Below are 21,987 nucleotides of genomic sequence, written 5' to 3' on the forward strand. Positions count from 1 at the left end.
AAAGGGGGTAGGAGGAGAGCAAGAGGAGTTGTACAAGGAAGCAAGGAAGCAAGGAAGGGAAAAAGTGATTATTTGATTATTTTGGTTAAGTTGAAACAGCATCGCTTCCACCCACCCCCTTAAATACTTTGCCTTCCCTTCCACCTCATCACCATACACACTCGTCATCCCTACAGCACCTCAACTGCATACCCTCACACCCTGCATTCCCTCTTTATATACCGTGGTCATGGTCACTCTGTGATACATATCCTCCCTCGCCACTCCGTTCACTCACTTGTTCACCTCCATCATGGCTTCTCCAACACGCTACTACGCTTCCACCCCAAAAACTTCTTCTCGTCCTTCCTCTCGTTCCACCTCCCCTGTCAAGGCCGCCGACGTTCGCTCTCAGGCCATAGCCAAGCTGAAGAGAGCCGCTTCTACCTCTCGTCAGCCTAACGGGCGTAGGCAGGGTGACTCCCCCTCCCGCAATCCAGATCAAGTCGAGTTTCAATACGCCAGCATCGATCCAGGCCCATCTAGATATGCAGACGCCGAGCAGCAACCTCGTATCGAACAACCTCAATCATATGAGCAGCAACACCAACATCATCATCAAGTAGAGTACGACCAGCATCAGCATCATCATGAAAACTCTCCAATTTACAATCAACCCCAACAACATCATCATGGCGACGTTGAACTTCTCTCACCTTCCCCCACCATGCCTGCCTTTACCCAACTCTTCCCGCAGCATCAATACCAAATGATGCAGCGTTCTCTCTCGGCTTCTTCGCCGTTTCACTTACCAACTCCAGTACATGTGCCCTATGGTCAGCCTCTTGTTTCGCCGTTCACACCTTCCCCTGATTGGGCAGCGATGCAGCTCGCACAGTCTTACATTCCCTCGCTTTCCCCATCAGCCGCCGCCTTTCCCGGATCAGGGCGTAACACTCCCAGTCCACTGCCGACACTTGGTGAGCTGAGGAACCTCCAACGATCCAACTCGGCAGCAGCGAGAGCTCAGGCGATGTCGAAACTTACAGGCGGGAGGGACACACCGCAGGAATCGGATGATGATCAGGCTCTCGTTGCCGGACCTTCGGGTCTACAGCGAGCAGGAACCGTCGGTGCACCGAGGACTTTTGCAGACATAATCTCCAGACGGCAGGTCGAGCAGACTGAACCAGAGCCAAAAAGAGAACAGGAAATTACATCCGAAGAACAGCCTCTGGAGTTCGGTCCGAGACCGAGAATACATCGAAGCTTCACCGTATCATCCACCAACATGGGAGAAGAGAGGCGAAGCGCAGTGGGGAGAAGAATGGTTCTCCGCTTGGCAAACCGCCAAGCTGCGCGAGAAAAGGAAGAAGCTGAAGTGAGGCAATTATGGGAACAAAGACGTGCGGAACCAGGACAACAAGCGACGTTCAATGCCGATGTTACGCCCCCTGAAGACGACGACGAGGATGATCCAGTGTTGGAGCGTCCTTCGACAGCTCGACCGAATGAAGATCATCTGACTGTCGATGCCTCCTCTCGCGAAGACCCGAATACTTTACAGATCGACCGACCTGCGTCCAGAGGTACGATGCGATCGGCAGATGAAGCCTTTGAATATGAAGCTCATCTAAGGAGAAGTTTGTCGAGTAGAACAGCACGCGGTGCAATGGGAGCGGTGCCAGAGCCTCAGATCCACGCCCAAGCACTGCCAGTCATTTCCATGCAGTCCGAGAGCCTCGAACAATTGCATACTCCCGATTTCCCTGAAGTCAAAGAGTCGGCACCGCTCTTTTCTCCATCGATTCATACACCAATCAAAGGAACGACTGCCCAGGCCGCAGTGGGCGGAGCCATATCTCCCACTGGGACGGATGGGACTGTTCCAGGACAATCGCCTGGCGGTGACTCGACACCAGCCAGAGATGCGTTAAACTCGATGATGTTCGTCATGGGTCGTGGATCGAGTGGCGTGCCCGCCGCCCATCGAAGTGGTGATAACTTTCCCATGGAGGTGGGCGATAATGGGAGTAGTGATTGGGGTACTCCTGCAAAGGAGTTGCATCGTGAGTCACTCTCTCCTTTTCCGAGTTGATGGATCAATGTTGGACGGTGCCTTTCGTGACCTCTGATTCCCATTGATGAGCGGTTCACGCATCTGTATTTCAATTGGAAATAAGCTGATGAGATAGCCCCCACATTTGCAGAATCTCCTCAACGCTCACCACTTGCCCCATATGCCTCCCGTCAGACCTCCTCTGGAGGCACGGACGAGCTTGAAGCCCCTTCCATCTCTCCCCGACACAGTGGAGGATCTTGGGTGGATCTGGTCGGGACAAGTTCTCAAGTCCCCTCTGATCCAAATTCACAACACAAACATAATCAGTCCGTATCTTCCAAGTTTCGATCAGCCATACGTCGTAAACGCTCTCAATCACATTCATCATCAGTGTCCAGAAGTCCCCCAACCAGTCCTAAAATCCTCACTGATGGACTCAACATCGTCAAGACGTTTTCCCGTAGGGGATCAAGTTCTTCCATGTCACCTTCGACCAGCACAGCTCCCTCTGCATCTAGAAACTCGCCAATGTTACCTGCCGGTCATGAACGTTCACCATCCCATCAGCCAAGTATGAGTAGTTTATCGGCCACTGCCTCCACTGCCGCTCACGAACTACCTGATTCCGCCAACAGTGCTTTGATCCAACATCAACTTTCTGTCGATCATCTTCAAAGTCACCGAGGATTTATGCCCCGTGCTGATCTGAGTGATCATCGTATAAATGCCAAACTTTCCCCATTCCCAGGTTTCGCTCAACTGGAGGAGAACGTACGTCATGGCGCAGGGGGCATGGAGGCTCCCAAATTATTGCATTTGGCAAGTGATTCTGCCATCCCTTCTCAACAACGAACTCAAGCCGAAGCATCGATTTACAACATTCCACTCTCACATCCTGAAGATCATAAACGTGGTTCTGCAGATTCAGCCTCCCGTCGTGGTTGGTTAGCCAAGGCTTTTGGACAAGTCTCACCCAGGAATTCCGGGGGCGTGTCGAGAAAATCCAGTAATCCTGATATTCACGATCGATCCCCTCGATCCGCTGAATCGCCTCTGTGGAACTTTGAGTCGGATCCTTTTGCACCGCCCCCTCCTCCCCCGGCTGTACCTGCAAGAATGGGACGAAAGGGTTCTGCGTCACCTGCAGTTTCTACTGTTCCGGAAGGAAGTGAAGATGGAAGTCGTATGACGAGGTTCACCGCCAAAGTAGAACTACCACAATCGCTCCAGGAAGAGAAAGAGTCTTTCAAGACACATGAGGAGGAATCCAGAGGTCTGCCACCGAAAGGTGCCGAAGTCTTGAAAAGGATGGATGATTTGTTGGCCTTAGAGGCTGATGACCCTGCTCGACCAGATATCTTAGATGATCCTCCGAGAAAGTTGTTATTATCTGGGCAAGTTTTGCAGGTTGTCAACTCCAACGTGACTTGTTTCCGTCTTCATTCGATTGCAAAAGCTGATTACAGACCGCCAAAGATCGCTACTTATTCCTCTTCAACGATATTTTGGTCATCACCAAACCACTTTTGTCCACTTCTTTGGTCGCTAATCTCGATATGAAATTCATTGTCAAACATGTCGTCCCTCTTTATTCCCTTCAAGTCTCTTCTTTCTCTGACCCACCCGTTGGACCTGAACGTCATGCTGTCGTGGAAAGATTTATCAATCATTTTTCTGAGGATCCCATCATGGCATGTAATTATCTCATCGAACGATCAAACCCCCGTGTGGATACTATGGCATTGGCAAGTTTGATTTTCAAAACTCCTGAACTTGACAAGACCCAACTTGGTATTCTTCTCTCTAAAAACGAATCATTAAGAAATCATTACATCGATCGATTTCATTTCACCAATATCAGACTTGATGAAGCTCTACGAATGTTATTACTCTCTATCCGATTACCAAGTGATATGCTATCATCTGAAGAATTACTTCGTTGTTTCTCTTATCGATATCATCTATCGAACCGACAAAACTTTACATTCTCTCAAGAATTAACATACGAATTGGTATTATCAATGATGCAATTGAACGACGCAATCTATTCAACATTCGGATTCGCTTTACCTAATCATTCGATAACTCGAGATGTTTTCATTTCAGCCTTCAGATCAAAAGATCGTCATTCTTCAATACCAGAAACGCTTTTGATAGAAATGTACGGTTCGATAAGACATTCTTCACTTTTAAATTCATTATCAAAAGATCAATCTTCTCATTTAAGACAAATCAACATGATACCAAATCGATTACCAACAAAATTATCATTCAACATTTGGTCGGATACGATTCGTATCATTATCCCTCAACCAGATCCTAATTTTAAAATCAAATTATATGGAGAAGGAATAGAATTCGATCCACCTTTACTTGATTTCTCTTCTTCTTCAGAAATGACTTTTCGTATCAAAGGGATTTCATTAGGTCCAAAAACTTTGTTATTCCAAAGAAAAGGTCAAAATGCAATGTTATATGAAGGAATAGGTAACGGAAAGACGATAATGGTTGAAAGATCATTCATGAAACATACTTTTCAAATTTCTTTCTTAGGGAATCAAGGAAGTAAGAGGAAATATTGTTTTTCAGTACAAGATAATTCTATTAGGGAAAAATGGGGTGGATTGTTATTGAAACAAATTGGAATGAATAGAAAAAGTAGGAATTTAAAAATTGAAAATCATAGAGAAAAGATTAAACAAGTTGCGGAAAATGTTAGTTTACAAGTTTTGAAAGATGCTTTGATACCTCTTGAAACTATCACTCCATTTTTAAATTCTTCCCAACCTAGACCTTCTCTTCCTAATCATCTTAGTCAATCCAATCAAATTAATCAAGTCATTCAATCAATTCAATCCAATCAACCTTTTCAACAAAACCAATCGAACATTTCATCTCAAAACGCAGATTTCATCGAGAAACAATCATCACAATCAATTTCTACGATGAACGACAAGAAAACAAGATCAGGTAGTATAAGCGCAGCTTATTCTGTCCATGGTGGTCAGGCTGAAAAATCATTAGGACCATTGAAACCTTCTGGTACACAAATTGATGAAGAGGTCAAAAACGGTTTGATAAATTGTCAAACTGGTAAAGAAATGGTCTTACTTTGTAGACAAAATAGTTTGTTACCTGGTTTATTGGAATTGTTACAAGTTGGAAGAGAAGGATTGATTAGGAATGATGAGAACCATGAAACTTTGATTGATCATGGATCGAATGGAATTGAGATCAATGGGTTGATAGGAAATGGTTTGTCGGAAAATGGGTTTGTAGCGAATGGAGAAGAAGAAGAAAGTTGGGAGAGAAAAAGTCATACGAAACAGAAATCTTTTGGTGTGATATGATTATGATAATGTTATGTATCAGAAGGAAAAAAATATGAAATGATGAACATTATGAGAAACGGGAACAGAAACGGAAACGGAAAAGAAAAAGATGCATGTTCATGATTCCTTCCTTCCTTCCTCTCGAATAATCCATTTTGACATGATTCCGTTGGATGATACTCTTCTTGAACATACAATTCCCACGTATCCATTTCTACAAAGGATCACTGATTACCGTTTCACACCTGTGAACTTTTATCTACATCTTGTGGCGTTTGGGAAAAGAGAGAGAGGATCATCGTTGAGAATACTGCAATACGAAAGATGGAGTTGAGGGGAAGACATGATATCTCACTTGTGTTGTAAGGGTGAATGTGATAGAAACCTTTGGATTGATACTACGATTGTAGAAAGAAGTCAGACTTTAGAAAAAAGCCACAGTGTGTGATAATGTATGTGGATGTTTATCCGAATGAAGTTGAAGTATCGTGTCGATCTCTTCGTCTAGATCTGAAGCTGCTTCGATCTATTCCTCAGCCACTCGTTCGCGGCCACGAATCCATGTTTATAAATATTTCTCCACCACTCGTTCACGGCCACGAATCCATGCTTATATATGTTTCTCAATCATTCGTTCACGGCCACGAATCCATATTCACATAGACACAGAAGGTAGGATGAGATTCGACGAGGAAAGAATACCACAGGAGTTGATGATGTGAAATACGAAATATATATTTATCACTCACTGATCTGGCTAATTCAAGTATACTTTGACCAGCTATCAATGCTTCTTCGGGATTATCTTTGATTTCGACATTTATCACATGAATAGGACGATTGTATTCCCCTCCTCTTGCGTAGAGATCTGAAAGTAAGATTCATCTCTACACTTTTGTCACCGCTTTTTCTCTTTTGCAACCAAGCCAGCGTGTCAACTCCCCATTTCACATTTTGTTTACTTTCTTTCATCGAGTACACCCCAATTCACCCAAAGCTCGTAGGGACTTTGGAAGTCTTGGGGATGTGTGGTTTCTCATTGTGATCTCATCAGTTCCCCGTGAATGGTGCAAACTGAGGAATGAACGGAATGTGAGACGTTCCTCTGTGGAACACTTCTGCCATCGAAGGGGAAAAGAAGAGAAGATTAGATTTCTCACTCACCATCACATACAGCATCGAAACATCTCTCCTCACACGTAATCACCACATCAGCCAATACAGCCTTTTGCTCTTGCCATTTCTCCGGAGCAGTCTTGACTTTTCGATTACGGTCAAGCATCGGTAACAGACCATTCCGTGTGTATCTATCATGAGCATAAGTCAGTTTGCATCTACTTTAGCATGCTCGCGGAATTGTAGAGATGAAGAGGAACAAATCTGGAGATTAAAAAATAAAACTCACAATGCACGATCTTTACTATCTAAATCCCTGTAGATCACATCGTACGGAGTACCAAAACGATAAACGTTTGGTTTATCAATCGCTGGTCCTGGTAATCTGACGGCGGAACCTGTACCTGCCGATATGACTCTGAACGATGCTTTGCTATATGGTTAACAACATTGGTCTGCATCATTTGGTAGGTGGATTTCCACATGAGGAATCTGACGAGAGAGAGAGAGAGAGAGAGAGGAGGGTTCGAGGAGTTGCATGGAAAGTGACAAACCTCAATACCATATGTGCTTCCATCGAACGATTCTTCTCCGTCAGCTCAAACGATTCATGACACCAAGTGAAGCAGATATCTCACGTTATTGCTAGCGCACACCACGCAGAACAAAGGTCTATTCTTCCCCTTCCCGGTTGTTCCATTCCCCATGTCCATCGTCTCTCCCTGAGACGGTCTAGAAGGGACACTTGACGCTGGTGTCGAGGTGAGCAAAGGCGGTGGGGTAGAAGTAGCGACGTATGAATCCGTGGGTCTCCGACGAGGGTCAGCGGCGTTTGTCATCAGTCGAGGGTCATGTATGCCGGGCGCTGGTAAACCCGGTGCTCTCGTGATGTGAGAAGTCCCTCCATTGGTGGTGGATTGAGAAAGTGGAGTAGGGTTATAAGATTGTTGAGGTCGCATAGGGTTGGAATAGGCATTGTAAGGTGATTGTAGAGAATCTGGAAGAGGATTGTTTTGAGGGAAGGGGGGATAAGGAGGAGGACGAGCGGGGAATGGTTGTGGTGGAAGTGCGGCGCTGGGAGGCGGAGGACGGAAAGAACGTCGACGAGGGTCCATGATGGAGGTTGATGCTAGCTGCTCGCTGGTGTCCTGTGAGAGCGAGAAGGGTTAATGTTCCAAATGATATGATGAAATGAGATGTGAAGGAGAAAAGAGAAACACGAGAAAAGATGCGAAGGAAATTCCATCAAATCGACTTTGTTTTCAGGAATTTCATCACCTTCTCTTCTCATTCTTGATACATATATCTTATCCTCTCCCATCTCCATCAAGGTGACCAGAAGGTCAGCAAACAGCCTGCAAGTATCTCATGATCTACACCACCCACTAGAAAGTCTGACTTCTTCGTCATGCCAGTCGGGTACATCCCCTACACCCTCGCTCATGCTTATCTACCACCTCCCCCCTCTCCCCCTTCCTCAATTCCCGAACTTCGCGTACCCACCTCCAGACCTTATCCCTCAACCTCTGAAGCCTATTCGACACCTCTACATCCTGAACATGCCACCTCGGCCATCCGAGATCCTATCACTGGTCTTCTCGCTCGATCCATCGTCAACGGTCTCGTCTTAGAACTTCGTAATTTGGATCTGTACATCAACCAGGATCACGAATCAAGCGGTGCGGAAACAATTCGAATTTTCTTTCCAGAACCTCTTCGACCGCTCACGGAAAATTGTATAATCCCACAGGTTCACGATGGTGTGTTACACGTTCTGGTGGTCTCACAGGCCAATGTGATATATCGCTTGTCCTTCGGAATGGGCGGGTCGAGAGTGGGAAAAGGTAGTAGAGTATCATTCGATCTTCGGAACACCGACGAATGGTGTGAGGAATATGTGGTACCTGATGAGACTGTAGCTTCTTGTGGTGGCATCGGAGCCTGGATAGCTATCGATGAGGATGAAGTAGTGTTGGGTTGCGGGGATGGAGGGATAATTCGATGTTCTCGAAGTCGTCGGTGGGCGAAGGGTACGTCTTTCTCCTCTCATCTCTCCAAAGTGATTCTTCTGACTGGTAGATGAAGCTACATGGACGGCAGTTCATCATAGAGCATCTTCAAGATTACGTCTACCTTCCATATTCTCACGCTCTGCCGCAAGTGAAGAACAGGTCATATCTTTCGCACGATTCGATACTAGCGCAAATACGACACTGTACGCTGTCTCACGAGATCAAAAGCTTCGAGTATGGACCACATCCGGGTCTTTGTTGAAGACTATTGACCTTCGTACAACTCTCAACTCTTCTCAGGAGTTGATACTACGTAGTCATCAGAACGCCGCAAGTACTATATCGACCAATACATCTGAAACTGATCTTATACCCTTGATCCGTGTCGTGCAACATCCCTCCAAGTCATCTCGCTACTCCCATCTGGTGGTCGTATTCGTTGAAACCCCTCACAATTCTTCATCCGGAACTTTTGTCGTTTATCGCGCGTCGGGGACTGATTTAAACTTCGCTGGTGATCGCCCAACATCCACCCATTCTGCCAAAGCCCAATTACGAAGTTTCGAAATCCTGCCTCCATCACCATTAGAAGGCTTCGCAGGATGGCGTCTTTTTGTCTCGTGGGATCTTAATGGATCTTTACTGGCAGAGACGATTTTGATGGATGATCTCTTCCAATTTACGACTTATCATGAACCGCCATTTACTTCACCACTGGAATCATGGCAGATTTGTCATTCCCACAACAACGTCGATTCGTTTGATCCTGCTTACTTCGACAACATCCTCTCGCTCGATCCCCCAAATCCACAAGAGCCTTACGAAAATCAAGATATCTCTCAAACATTTCTTTCACATCTTTTCTATCCTGGACGTTTCTCCATCCTCACTCTCCAAACCGCTCTCGAGGAATACATATATCATCTAAGTGACCGCCACGCTAGACCAGAGATCCTCGCTGCTTACCCCACCCTCCCACAGAAGTACATCACAATTGTTGGATGTACTGTAGAGATGGAACTGAGTCCTCAAACTGGTGCTCCTATCGTCGATATCTATCGACGTGATGTGAAGCTAGAATGGCTTGGTGTATGGGCAAGAGTTCGGGATTTGGACAAACATGCCTCATGGCCACTCTCCACGACTATGCTACACAATCAGCCCGTCGTGCTGACTCGCGAGGGAGTGAAGGCTTTGATATCGGAGGATGTAGGATCACTTGTCGATCGCCTAGGCTCCTCTTTTGAGGAAAGCCACGTAATAGCAAGTATGACGGACGGGTCCTTCAAAATGACCTTACCTATCTTGGCTTATCCGGAAGCTCGGAGAGGGATCCTGGCAGTGTCCCTAGCTGGGACTTCTATCTCCCAAGTGCTTCAACAAGAACAACCTGATTTCGAAACATCACCTATCACAGCATTATGGGAAGATCTCAGTACTGTTCTCGCTGCTGGGTTTCAAGAACCTCCTGAAATTCTATCGGGTCGGATGTGGGATGACTATCTCGACCCATGTTTGACTGAAGAAGATCGGAATACTCTCCGACGTATATTGTCCGATACATCTTCACCTGTTCGAGCACTTAATTCGACACTTGATATCTTATCTGATTTCATCATTCCAGGACAGTCATCCTCACTCGACGCACTATCTTTCTCGGGTTTAGGAAATAGTCTCATCTCTTCCATTCTTCAATCTACCATTATAGCCAGATATTCTTTGGCATGCAAGATCATCCTCGTTTCTCTCTTCCATCTCTCCGAATCTCCTGATCCGTCAACTGAAGACGACGACGCTGAGGAATTAGTCCATCTCCTCACTCGGGGGTTGGTTGCCTGGCATCGATATCATATTCTCAAATTCTTAGTTGAACAAACGTCCCAAGAAGCTATCGAAAGAGCCTGGTCGAGGAAGAGTAAAAGCAAAACAACAAGAGATGTCTTGTCAGAAGGATTCGGAGGTTTGAAAATGCAAGATGAACCTTTGACGCAAACCGATTCTGACGGTTATCCCACTGAAGGATCTTTGATACATTCTTTACTGGCCGATTTGTTAAGGGTGACTCCCTCGGATGGTGGTATCAGACAAGGAGTGATGGATTTCTTGAATGGTACGAAAGTGTTAGAAGAGGGACAAGTGGAGTTAGAACCTGGGATAGGAGATTATAGGTTGGTTTATGCTATTTGTGTTGATGGACATCCCGCTTTGGCAAAAGAGATGATAGAGATGTGGCCTAAAGCAGCGAGCTTGATTTATGTAAAAGCCAATGCCTCTGTGGCTCTTGGAGAAATTGATGAGGCTGTGAGGTTTTTCGAACAAGCTGCGATATGGACAAGAGGTGCGTTCTTCTTTATTTCTCCCTTTCTCCTGCTTTCTTTCATCTTCACTTCAGACATACGTGCGTCTCCATGTCACGGGTGACTCACTGTTTGTATACCAACTTCAAGTGAATAAAGCCGACACAAATGAGATAAATGTGACGCGAGTGTAGGAACTGTCAACTAACATCAAGATCCATCCATCAAATACCATTCTCCAGTATATTACGGACCTCAAGGTTTAGCTACATATTACGATTCTGTTTCCAAGATCTTCGAACATCAACATGCTCATGTGGCTGTTGTACACTTTGGTCAATTATCGTTACAGAATGGCGTGTCGCTCAATTCAAACCCGAGGGAAATATGGACAAGGGTCTTTCTGGCAAACTTGGGTTTGGAGAGGTACGAAGATGCTTATAGTACCATGTTGTTCGCTCCTGGAGAATTGGGATTGTGAGTTGTTGATCATTTTCACCATTTTCCCAAGTCATCCTGTCTTCTGCATTCTGCCGCGTACTTTTGCCCCAGTTTGTCATCATCATTATCTGCTGCCCCCCCCCCCCCCCCTCTCTCTTTGCTATCCTCTTGAATACTACCTGGTCTTCATAGAAATAGAGACTTGCCCTTTGCGTCGCAAAACCTGACAATGATGAAATGCTGTGATTAGCAATCGAGGCCACGTGTATCAACACCAAGTGTCCAAGTAGCATTCAGACGAGCTACAGGGAATGGTCTGACCACTAGACGCCGAGACTTCCTCGGTCAACTCATTTCGGTCATGTGTGAAAACAACGAAGTTGGTCGTTTGACTGCACTCGGTTTTATAGGTTTGCAAAAAGAGGTGGAAGCTTTACTAGGGTTCAAAGCTCGTAATTCGGATCCATTGAGATTCCCGAATTACTACAAAGTGTTGTACAGTTGGCATATCTCTAGAGGAGATTATCGTAGTGGTCAGTTCCTCTCTGATTCAAAGTGATCGCAGCTGATAATTCAGCTGGGGAGATTATGTATCTACAAGGAAAACGATTAGGCGAGAGTCCGCCTGGGAAATTATCAGCTTTTGAAATGTCTGCTATGCAGGCTAGATCTTATTTGGCCGCTATGAACGCTTTGTCGTTGGTAGACAAGAAGAATGCTTGGATATCCTTTCAGAAGCAGCGTGAGGGGAAACGAGTGGGTACTTCATTTTGGAAACACGTGATATTGTCTGACTGATAGTTGAACAAACGACGGAAAACAACAGCTTATATCCCTGAAGAAGAATTCTCTCCTTCTCATAAACCTATCGACCTGATCACTCTGCCCGACATTCAGGCAGAATATTCTCTCGTCTTATCACAATTACGTCTATCGACTCAAATCAAAGATCTCAACCAACATGGAGTCTCGGTCTCTGCGGACGAAGCTGTTGGATTGTTGGTACAACGAGGTCTGTACGATCTAGCTCAAAACACAGCAAGTAGTATGGGGGTGGATATGACTGATCTGTTCCAATCTCTAGCAACGAGATGTGTTGAGTTATCTAGACAACGTGATCCTTCTTTGTACGTTGATTCATCTCTTACTCTTCCACCTCTATCCCCTGTATCGCATCAATTCGCTCATGTACAGCTCTCCGTCTTCGGCCTTTTTACGTGAATCATCCATCACTTCACGTTTACGTGGTCCACCTGCCGCTTTGGCTCTACGATACCTCGAAGTCTCTTTGTCAAGACATGACACGATGAAGACTCAATACAAATATCGCGAGGTCGTGGCGGACACTTTGTTCGATTTGAACCGGGATAAAAACCTAGGATGGAAGATGCCAGCTTGGTTGGTCAATTGGGAAATGACAAGGAATCCAGAAGGATGGATAAGTCGAGCTTTGAAATGGGGTTGGGTAGAGGAAGCTTTAGACTGGACCGGTCAGTTGATCAGAAATGTACGTCACTCCTTGCTTCATCCAATGAGAATGAGTGGGAAAATTAGATGTTGAGCTGATAAAGAAGGTTCCGCCATCGGAATTATTGCAGAAGGGTAGAGGAGATGTGACGATTTTACCGTGGAACTTGTTGGATAGGGTTTTGGCGGCTGCGGGTGAAGGGGATGAAGGGAAGGATGAAGAGGTACAGAACAAGGTGAAAAAGTTGAAAGAAGCTATACAGAGAAGAAAAGTTGGTTTGACGAGGTAACGTAATGGCAGTACATATGATGTAATGGATAAATGGGCTACGAATGCATCATATTGCATATTTGCAACTCGACCTTACTCGAGTACGAGTAGTACTCTACTCTCAATTCCCCTCGTCATTCATCCACCATCATGTCCCTACGGCTCAATCCCATTGAGATACTCAGCATGAGTGAACCAGACGATTGGACCGATCTAGCTCCCGTCATGCCCCAGGATCAAAACGCTGCAGAATATGCTTTGTACTGGATCGAAAAGTTTCGTACACACTTGCTTCTCCCCGGTTGCGCAACATTAGTAGCATTTCAAGACATCCTGCGCAGATCTTTCGAGCGGATGGAAATAGGGGTAATGGAAGATGGTGCTCATGTACCTGATATAGAAGAACTGAGGTCACATTTCATGTACAACTTTCCGACAATCGTACTGGCCGCAGGCGAGGTATGTGCTTGATCACTCTCTGTATCTACCATTATGCTGACCACGTCCTATAGGGTTTTTATGATTCTGATTTGATGGGTTGGACACCTGTTGAACAGAAGGACAAAGTTGGTTTGTGGTACGGATTATTAGAGGCTATAGCATCTTCTCGTGTCAGTGTTTTTTCATTGTACCATTGTTTTTCTTGACTTTGATACCTCATCATTCGAATATAGAGTACCCTCGATCCTTTTGCTCTCGTGTCGCCATGAAACAATGGGTAGAGTTGCCAAGGTCGAACAATATTCGTAAAACTCCGATGATTCAAAATCGGGATCAGAATGATCTTGTATCGAATCATGGGAATTGGATGTTTCTTCTGACATGTTACAGGGAATGAATTCATCCGTTACCCCCACCCAGGCTCGATATCTTTTCATCGTCGTCCTAGCTCATGAACTTATGCATCATCTCATTCACCGCTTTCTAGGAGAACCCCCCACCCTCAGAGGAGTAGGACCCACCGACGGCCGATCGAGCCAAGCAGGATGGGAGCTAGAATGGATGTTATTCGGTGGATCGGTGGTGGTAGAATGGAAGATTGAGGGGAGGGTATGGGATATGTATCACGTCAATCAATTTCTATTCAGAACTCCCCGCGCTGGAAATTGGTACAGACTCAATGGTAAGTCATTTTCATTCTCAACAAGGCTGTCTCTAAAATATTGCCCAGGTTCAGCTTGGATCACTACTAGACGTTTCATTCGTTCTCTGGAAACACCGAGATTGTTCAAGATCATCCCAGATATTCTACACCTAAATCGAGCACCACCTCCTTCGAGCCACGCCGTCCGCTATCGCAATCCCCAAGATCCCAACTCTCAACCTGTCCCGATTGTTCCACTTCCCACGGGAACGACGTACGCTCCTGCCGCACAAGATGAGTCGGCTGAGGTTGGTGCGCCTTACTTGGGGCGATGTGCCCGCCGAGCATGATGGTGTAAAGTGATGTTTGTATAGTATGGGGACCATGTTTTTGACCTGTTTTTCTTCAAACGAATCTGATATTCATACTGATGAACTGATGCTTCACTTCGTACACGCCATTTTTCTCTTCTTCGTTTCTCATCTTTCCTCTTCTTCTTTTCTCATCTCTCCTCGATCACCAACTCACTTCATCTTCCTTCACTGACGTTTTTACAACCTCGTACTCACTGCCTACACTCATATAATGCCGCTACCTATCCAAGTAACATCTCTCCTTCTCTTGACCCTAACCTCGGTATTCTTCCTAGGTCCTCAATCATCAGCTTGGATGTCACTTACCTCGTTACCTCTCCTCCTTCATCTCGCCACCTCCATCCCCTCTACAATCTTCCTCTGTCAAACTCTTCCTCTCCTCTCAATCACCTCGACCGCATGTTCCCTCCAAACCACACTTCCTTTATTGGAGAACAAGGCTGAGGTGATCCTGGGTCAACTTCTCTTCTCCACAATTCTAACTACGGCTTCCCTCTGTCCGATCCTCGCTCTTCGTTGGATGGTCAAACATACCAAGTGGAAACATGGTTTTGAAGCTGCAGTTGGGTTCGGGATGTTATGGTCAACCACCTGGGTCATATGGGAACAACTTTGTCCTTTTGGAAGATACGTGAGTGTCATTACCAACCGCGATAAAAGGAAGAAGGATGGCTGACGATATTCAAGGGAATTCCTTCTCCACTCCCTCCTGAAACCCAAAACTTCCTTCCCATCCTTCGAATTGCCGGTCCACCAGGTCTCGACTTCTTCTTTGGTACTACATCCTACTTGGTATACCTCTTAGCTAATGTGATATGGCCAAGACTTGATCCACTCCTTCCTCTACACTTACAAAGCAATAATCTCGGACGATCATTGTCACCTAGTCTGATTCAAGACGAACAATCTCAATCCTTCGAATCCACACAAGAGTCCTCTTTCGAATCGAACCATTGGGGAGTGGGAACCATCTCTCTTCTCCTTTTACTGGTGTCAACCTTTACCATCTTACAAATAGTTCCTCTCCCCAATATGTTAAGTCTATCTGACGGTTTAGCAACCACAACACCTTTCACTATTGCATGTGTCTTGCCTCCTGGTCCAAGTACCGATCTCAACACAATGGTATATCTATCTGAAACTCTCGGACCACACGCAAGACTATTGGTTTGGCCAGAAAACGTACTCGTCACGCTTGGAGAAGAAAGACAATCGGCAATTGATACGGTTGTGAGAGAAGTCGCGAAACGTTATGGTGTTTGGGTGGTTATGGGATTAGATACGAGACATGATGAACCTGGTGAGAAAGCGAGGAAGAATGAAGTTGTTTTGGTTGGTCCGAATGGTGAATTGGGAAGTTATGAGAAGCAAAAATTAGTTCCACGTCAGTATGATTTTTTTTTGACTATCTCTCACCTAGGTATTGATGAGCCAGTAGTGGAAAGTTATTTAATTGAAAAGGGTAAAGCTGTAGCTCCTATCTGGGATCTTGATTTAGGTCCGTGAGTAACTTTTTTTCTCATCTCCTACTATCATTGTTTTCCTACGACGTGTTAAGGACCCAGCCGATGTGGTCAGAATACGAGGTGTTGACATAACAGCCCATCATACATTCGTAAACCCGATTGGGCACCTGCACCTTTCACTCGACCAATTTCCCTACTCCCACTAATATGTCTAGATACATTTCATCCTTCCCTTCTTCCCTCACCTGATCATCCGGGTCTTCTAATCATTCCAGCTTCCTCTCCCGCTCCTATGATCTCCGAACGTTTACTCGCTCACGCTCAACAACGTTCCATTGCACACAGCCTTCCAAGTATAGTATGTTCTACTTCCTCCCCCCGAGCTGGTCCAGGAGGTGGTATTTCAGCAGTATTTGATAACTGGGGCAGGGTGATCTATACACAACGCGGAGGAGGAAGTTTCGTGGTCACTCTTCCACTTGTTCATCCCGAGAGGAGTCGAACACCTTGGGAGATGCTGGGGTCCATGGGAGTGCTAGGGATTGGTTGGATGTTGATTGGTTTAAATGGCGTGAGGAAAATCGATCCGGATCACCTGGGAGTTTTCAGTGAGAGGCTCAAAAGCTTTTGGATCCCACTAAGTCCTATTCCCGTGAGAGGAGAAGGGGAGGTCAGATTGATCTAGTGGTTTGAACGAGTGTCCAGTCCATGTATTCCATGTGCAAACCACGTCCGTTTTTCGTCATCTCATGTACGTACGTAGATAAATTCTACATGATCAAGGTGCAGATAGTGGCGTTCGATGCCGGCAATGGCTTTTCGTCCATAAGTCCCGCCGTACGACCATTCTTTGACCACTACAGTATGTCTGAGAGGCGGACAGATCAGATGATCATCCTTCGCTTGTCGGGTTTCAGGCTCTTGTTGATGGGTCAGAGGAGAGGTGTAAGTGTTTCCGTTTTACGAGTCAGGTAAGGTGTGACGTCCAATTACTGTACGTGGTGTCAACTGGTGTGATGAACGATTGGTTATCGTCGAATAAGACGCCTTGTTTTGGCTGTCGTACGTTCTGCCGAACAACCCAATACCTTGTATTCCTACGTTTACCCATTCTGTCAGGTCTGATCCCGTCATGGCAGTTTGAGTTCCGATGACATTTCCGATTGGCCAACGATAACCCCAGGCTCATACACTAGGTCAGACTGAAAAGTCATGGAACTGTATCCTTTGATGCGTGGGGTATGTGAATATATTAGGACAGAGACTGTAGAGAGACTTGCAGTACTGTGTTGATGATGATAAGCTGAAAGCTGAGATATTCTAGACCGTGTACCAGAAGCTCGGAAATGTGGTGACACCCCCCTTCCGTCTTAGGAACCGAACGAGGTACGTAACCCATATTCCAGCACATCCGCCTGTCATATGATCGGGAGAACACCAAGGATGGCTCGTCCAATGTGAAAGCGCACGGATTGGAAAAAAAAGCCACATTGGATGGCTGAACTCTAATCTCTCTTTTTTGAACCTTGACGTTTATAACCATGCTCGTTCATCATCCCCTCTTGAGAAGAAATAGAGATACCAAGACAGTGCCTATCAATTGCGTAATTTTTCAAAACCACCGTGGCGTACCTTAGGGACGGACCCTTTCGGACTGGTGACTGAACAGCGGACAGGGGACAGCAAAAAGCCATCGACGTTGATGATGATGTACTTCTCACGCCGACAGAAGGAGGGACAGAATACGGTTCTGGTGAGATTCGAAGTGATTCTTTTTCCAGCCCACCCTTCCTTTGATTGTCGTTTGTTTCTTGATCTTTTCATACTTTCTCTGCGCTGGTCGCATGTTTCCATCTTGAGACGTTGATTTCTTTATCATAGCGACTGGCCTCCCTACTTTCTTCCGAACTACCCTTGACGAGGTCGATTTAGGTGGTAGTCACTCAGAACAAGGAAGATAGAGAGAAAGAGTACAAGCTCGGGAAGGAAGAAGCACGGTCGAGGAACAAGATGCAGACCCATAGGTGAAGTTTTTTTCTTGTTGATTGAACGGAGAAAGAATTAACATTACTAGGAGACTTCCTAAAACCAATCACTCTTTATCCCCCACTACTGCCAAAGCTCTTATCGATCATTTCTCTACCGCACCTGAGATATTCCCATCCCATACGGATTCTCCCCCAACTCCTGACTCTCCTCGATCTCTCCAATCTCCCTGTTCTCTCTACTCCGATACCTCACCCACTTTCCGAGCTGATCCATTCGAATATGATCAACAGACCGTCGAGTCATACGACGCCGACGATGACGATACAACCTCTCCTACTCATCGGAATGATGAAAACACCGATTGGGGTCCTTCTTCTCCTTGGGGTGATAATCCTGGATATAGTAGATCAGCAATACAAGGACAAGGACAAGGTTGGAGACTTAGTCCTATAGGTTTACAAAGAGGACAATCACCTTCATTATCAATCTCTAGTCAAGGTGATGAAAGAGGTAGTGTCATTTCAATCTCTCCGCGAGGTTCACGTCAAACTTCAAAATCTAAATCTAAACTTCCTTCAGATGGTGGAACGATGATCAATTCTAAACCGATATATCCTTCTTCATCCGGACTACGTGGTAGATTAGGAAATGAAGAAAAAACTAGAACTTCAAGTCTTAAATCTTGGACTTCGGTAGATTCAAGAGGTAGAAGAAATACCAATGATTCCATTTCTACGGACATAACGGAAGATTTAAGATTAAAAAGGATAAATTCAATGGCGGATCTTTCAAGACCATATGAACAAGTCGTTCAAGTTACTTGTCCTTCTTCCGATGAAGAAGAAGATCATCATCAACAACAACAAGAAGAAGAAGAGGAACAAGGATATGATTATCGTTCTGAAAATAATTCAGAATTTGATCATATGATAATTGCTCGTACCAGATTATCACAATGGTCACCTTATTCGACAACTACGAATAACACAGAATCTGATACTTCTGAGATTCATACAGCACCATATCTCCCAACACCTCAAATCAATCCTTCTTCCGTTCCTGTGGTATTATCGAACTATCCTTTATATTCAATCGCACAAGATCCATCACCGGCTGAACAGTCTGTTACTTCATTACCTTCCGAAAGTCCTACTACAAGTCCTAATCTCATTTTAGAAAGATCACCAATTCCAAGATGGGTAACGGATATGACTCCCTCTCAAGTTCAAAGAGCTATAAGTACTCCACCAGCTCCTCCACCACCAAATGTCATACTTCGTCAACTTCATAAATCCCGTCCATCTCTCGGAAGAGCAAGTACGAATGAAGAATTTATAAAACTATCATCGATTATAGGTGTTCCACCAGGAGCTTCGATACCTAAACCAGTATTGAATCGAGCGTTTTCCCAACCAAATCAGATCAAACCGGATATCAAACCTTTGACACAGGGTAATAATTCAGCTCCTGCTTTTGGAAAAGAAGGATCGAGGACTAGGAATTCGATAAGTGGTTCATTCCCTTCGGCTAGACCGACAACTTTAGGTCAATCGAGATTGAGGGAAGTGCTTAAATGTTCTTCGGATAATTCGACAGTATCGGGTGGAGGTTCTCCTAGATCTCCTATTCCTTCTCATTACAATACTTTCAAATCGGAGAGAAATGAAGAAGGTGATCATAATCGGCCTTCATATTCATCGTTTTTAAAGCCTTCTTCGGCTCTTTCACAAGTCGAACACAAGAAACCTTCAACTCAATTATCTACTTTGAACTCAGGCCCGGATCAACCAATTGAAGAAGACGAGAATCATCCCTCTCACTCCTTATCAACCTTTCGATCAACTCTTAGCTCGACCAGCAAATCTCATAAATCACCCTTGCCAACGCTTCGTCCGGGTGTGTCAGGAGGTTTACCAGATCGTCTCATTTCTGAACCATCTAGGAGAAGTTCAATCGATAGTATAGGCGAATATAGTTATTTGGCTCCTTCCATTCAAATCGATGCTCCAACTCCTGGTCTCACTACAGATTCTCCCTCCGTCTTGACCAGACCATCGACAGGTTCGAGACGTCCTTCTGGAATATCAACGACTTCCACCAGTCCTAGTCCCCCTAGAGGGGTGTTCAAACCTCTTGATTCTTTCTTAGGAAAAAGTTCTTCTTCTTCACCATCCCCAACATCTTCTATCCCTAAACAATTTCTCAATGGTCCATTCTTTGTGCGTACCTCATCATTCATCACTCAACCTCCCACTACCAAGATCAGCGAACAGAGTTCACCCCTACCAATTCCGAAGAACAATACGATGAATATCAAGGAAATTTCCCCACCTTCAATGAATTCAGCTGAAAGGAATCCACGCCCATCAAGTATGACAACTGCAAATAGTCAAATTGGTAGTGTGATCAATCGAGGTCGACCGATTTCAACACCAGAATTCATCGTTGATCATCCTTCTCCTCGTGTACGTATTCGAGGTGGATCAAAAGATCAATCTTGCATGCCTTTCTCTCATACGAGTTCTTTCGACACCCCAACAACTCCAACTACTGAAGTTCCTCATAGACAAAGTTGGTCACCACTTCAACTTAAACCTCAACCTCAACCTCAACCTCAACCTCACTCTCGAGCACTTTCTCTCTCTCAAAAAGATCTTCCAATTCCTCCTAATCATACGGGTTCCACCAGAATTCAGAATCAACGATTTAGTCAAGTTTATCCGAATCAAAGACGTCGTCCTTCTTCTTCTGGTGATCAACCAGGTAATCGTAGAACTTCAGCTCCCACTTCTACTGAATATAGACAAGGACAACAAACTACCGAGATTTATCTCGATTCGAATGGTAAAGTCCCTATGAGACCAGGGATGGGAAAAAGACCAGTGACACTTTCCACACCTGTAGATTACAAGTCTTATCATCCTACTTCAGAAACACGTTTACCAGAAATACCAGCTGCAGCAATGCCTTTGATACCTGTTCATCGGACGGAGAAGATGGAGGATAGACGTGGAGGGTTACAAGAATATACTTGGGCGGCGAGAGGATCAGGTGGGAGATCGTATTCGAGACATGGGCAGGAGAGGAGATCATTGGATAGATCTAATAGATATTCAGTGGATCGTTCTCGATTAGAATACTCTCGTAATTCTATCGACCCTTCTTTAGATCCATTATCCAGAAGAATTATCGATTATTCTCACACAAACTTTCAACCCAACACTTCTACCTCTTATCATCCAGATCCCGATCCCGATCCCGATATTCAAGGAATATCAAACCCTCGCATAAGAGAATCCATCTCTCAAGGAAAAACGATTCAAAGTCAAGATGGTGAAAGGAAACTATCAAAACGGATCAGTGTCTCTTTCGCTTTATCCCCTTCTACCTCTACCTCAACACAACCATTGGAAAGAGAAAAATCAAATGAAAAAACGGGCCCTTTCTCTCGATTCTTCCATAAAAACAAATCCGCTTCTATTTCTAATCCATCCGGTTCTAACTCTATGGGAATTACTTCCCGTTCTGACTCTATGAGGATCAATCCGCTAGAGCCCGCGCCCGCTTCTGCCGTGGTGTCCGGGGCCAGCAAAAGAAGACCTCAGTCGATGGATTCTAGGACTGTTTCCATGTCGGGTGGAGCAGGAGCACCATTGTTTGAACGTAAAGGAGTGTTTAGAAGGTCTAGTGGGGTTCAATAAGGTTTTTGAGCTTGACTTGAGAGGTTTTCTACTGCATTCAGTCGAGATCATGGTGGTGAAATGGGACCGTCGCCGGAAAGGGTTCAAGAAGAACGAGTTGGGGAATATGAGATTGGTGTTGGGTGGACTTGAGAGGATGTTTGATACGTTCACTAGTACTGCGGATGTACTCTAGCTTCTAGGAGTGGAATATAATTCTGGGATACTATATAAACACTTGTATGTTGAGATCATAGTTCTATGCAGATGTATTTGATCTTCCCTTTCCTTTCCTATCCTTCACGAGTTATTCCAATATGTGGAAACTTCTGTTCTGGTCAGATCCATCAGGACAATCATTAGTCAAGTGCTGTTATGTATGTATATTCGTCTCTGCACCTAAGCTCATAACCGACT

At 45.1% G+C, this 21,987-nt stretch overlaps 4 protein-coding genes across 4 annotated transcripts; 3 read left to right on the forward strand and 1 right to left on the reverse strand.

Moving 5' to 3' along the window:
- Positions 1 to 292: 292 nt before the first annotated feature.
- Positions 293 to 5,386, forward strand: TREMEDRAFT_67472 (uncharacterized protein; the record flags this gene model as incomplete). Its single annotated transcript, XM_007001910.1, has 5 exons — positions 293 to 815; positions 861 to 2,048; positions 2,175 to 3,463; positions 3,508 to 5,199; positions 5,321 to 5,386. The coding sequence occupies 5 exons, from the start codon at positions 293 to 295 to the stop codon at positions 5,384 to 5,386; spliced, it is 4,758 nt and encodes a 1,585-aa protein (XP_007001972.1).
- A 411-nt stretch (positions 5,387 to 5,797) lies between these two features.
- Positions 5,798 to 6,924, reverse strand: TREMEDRAFT_26308 (uncharacterized protein; the record flags this gene model as incomplete). Its single annotated transcript, XM_007000685.1, has 4 exons — positions 5,798 to 5,899; positions 6,123 to 6,241; positions 6,538 to 6,680; positions 6,779 to 6,924. Coding segments are annotated over 4 exons (510 nt in total), but the record flags the coding sequence as incomplete, so codon positions are not given.
- Positions 6,925 to 7,897: 973 nt separating this feature from the next.
- TREMEDRAFT_59817 (uncharacterized protein) lies at positions 7,898 to 12,996 on the forward strand (the record flags this gene model as incomplete). The annotated part of the gene is made up of 8 exons (XM_007001762.1): positions 7,898 to 8,519; positions 8,569 to 10,839; positions 11,014 to 11,275; positions 11,567 to 11,772; positions 11,817 to 11,995; positions 12,041 to 12,366; positions 12,434 to 12,746; positions 12,814 to 12,996. 8 exons carry the CDS (start codon positions 7,898 to 7,900, stop codon positions 12,994 to 12,996), a joined length of 4,362 nt encoding a protein of 1,453 aa, XP_007001824.1.
- A 131-nt stretch (positions 12,997 to 13,127) lies between these two features.
- Positions 13,128 to 21,766, forward strand: TREMEDRAFT_59818 (uncharacterized protein; the record flags this gene model as incomplete). Its single annotated transcript, XM_007001763.1, has 12 exons — positions 13,128 to 13,436; positions 13,538 to 13,588; positions 13,809 to 14,100; positions 14,149 to 14,373; positions 14,666 to 15,066; positions 15,123 to 15,819; positions 15,856 to 15,937; positions 16,037 to 16,571; positions 16,685 to 16,846; positions 17,226 to 17,287; positions 17,976 to 21,553; positions 21,633 to 21,766. The coding sequence occupies 12 exons, from the start codon at positions 13,128 to 13,130 to the stop codon at positions 21,764 to 21,766; spliced, it is 6,528 nt and encodes a 2,175-aa protein (XP_007001825.1).
- Between the last annotated feature and the right edge of the window lie 221 nt (positions 21,767 to 21,987).

Source organism: Tremella mesenterica (genome assembly GCF_000271645.1).
Source record: "Tremella mesenterica DSM 1558 unplaced genomic scaffold TREMEscaffold_1, whole genome shotgun sequence".
NCBI lineage: Eukaryota > Fungi > Basidiomycota > Tremellomycetes > Tremellales > Tremellaceae > Tremella > Tremella mesenterica.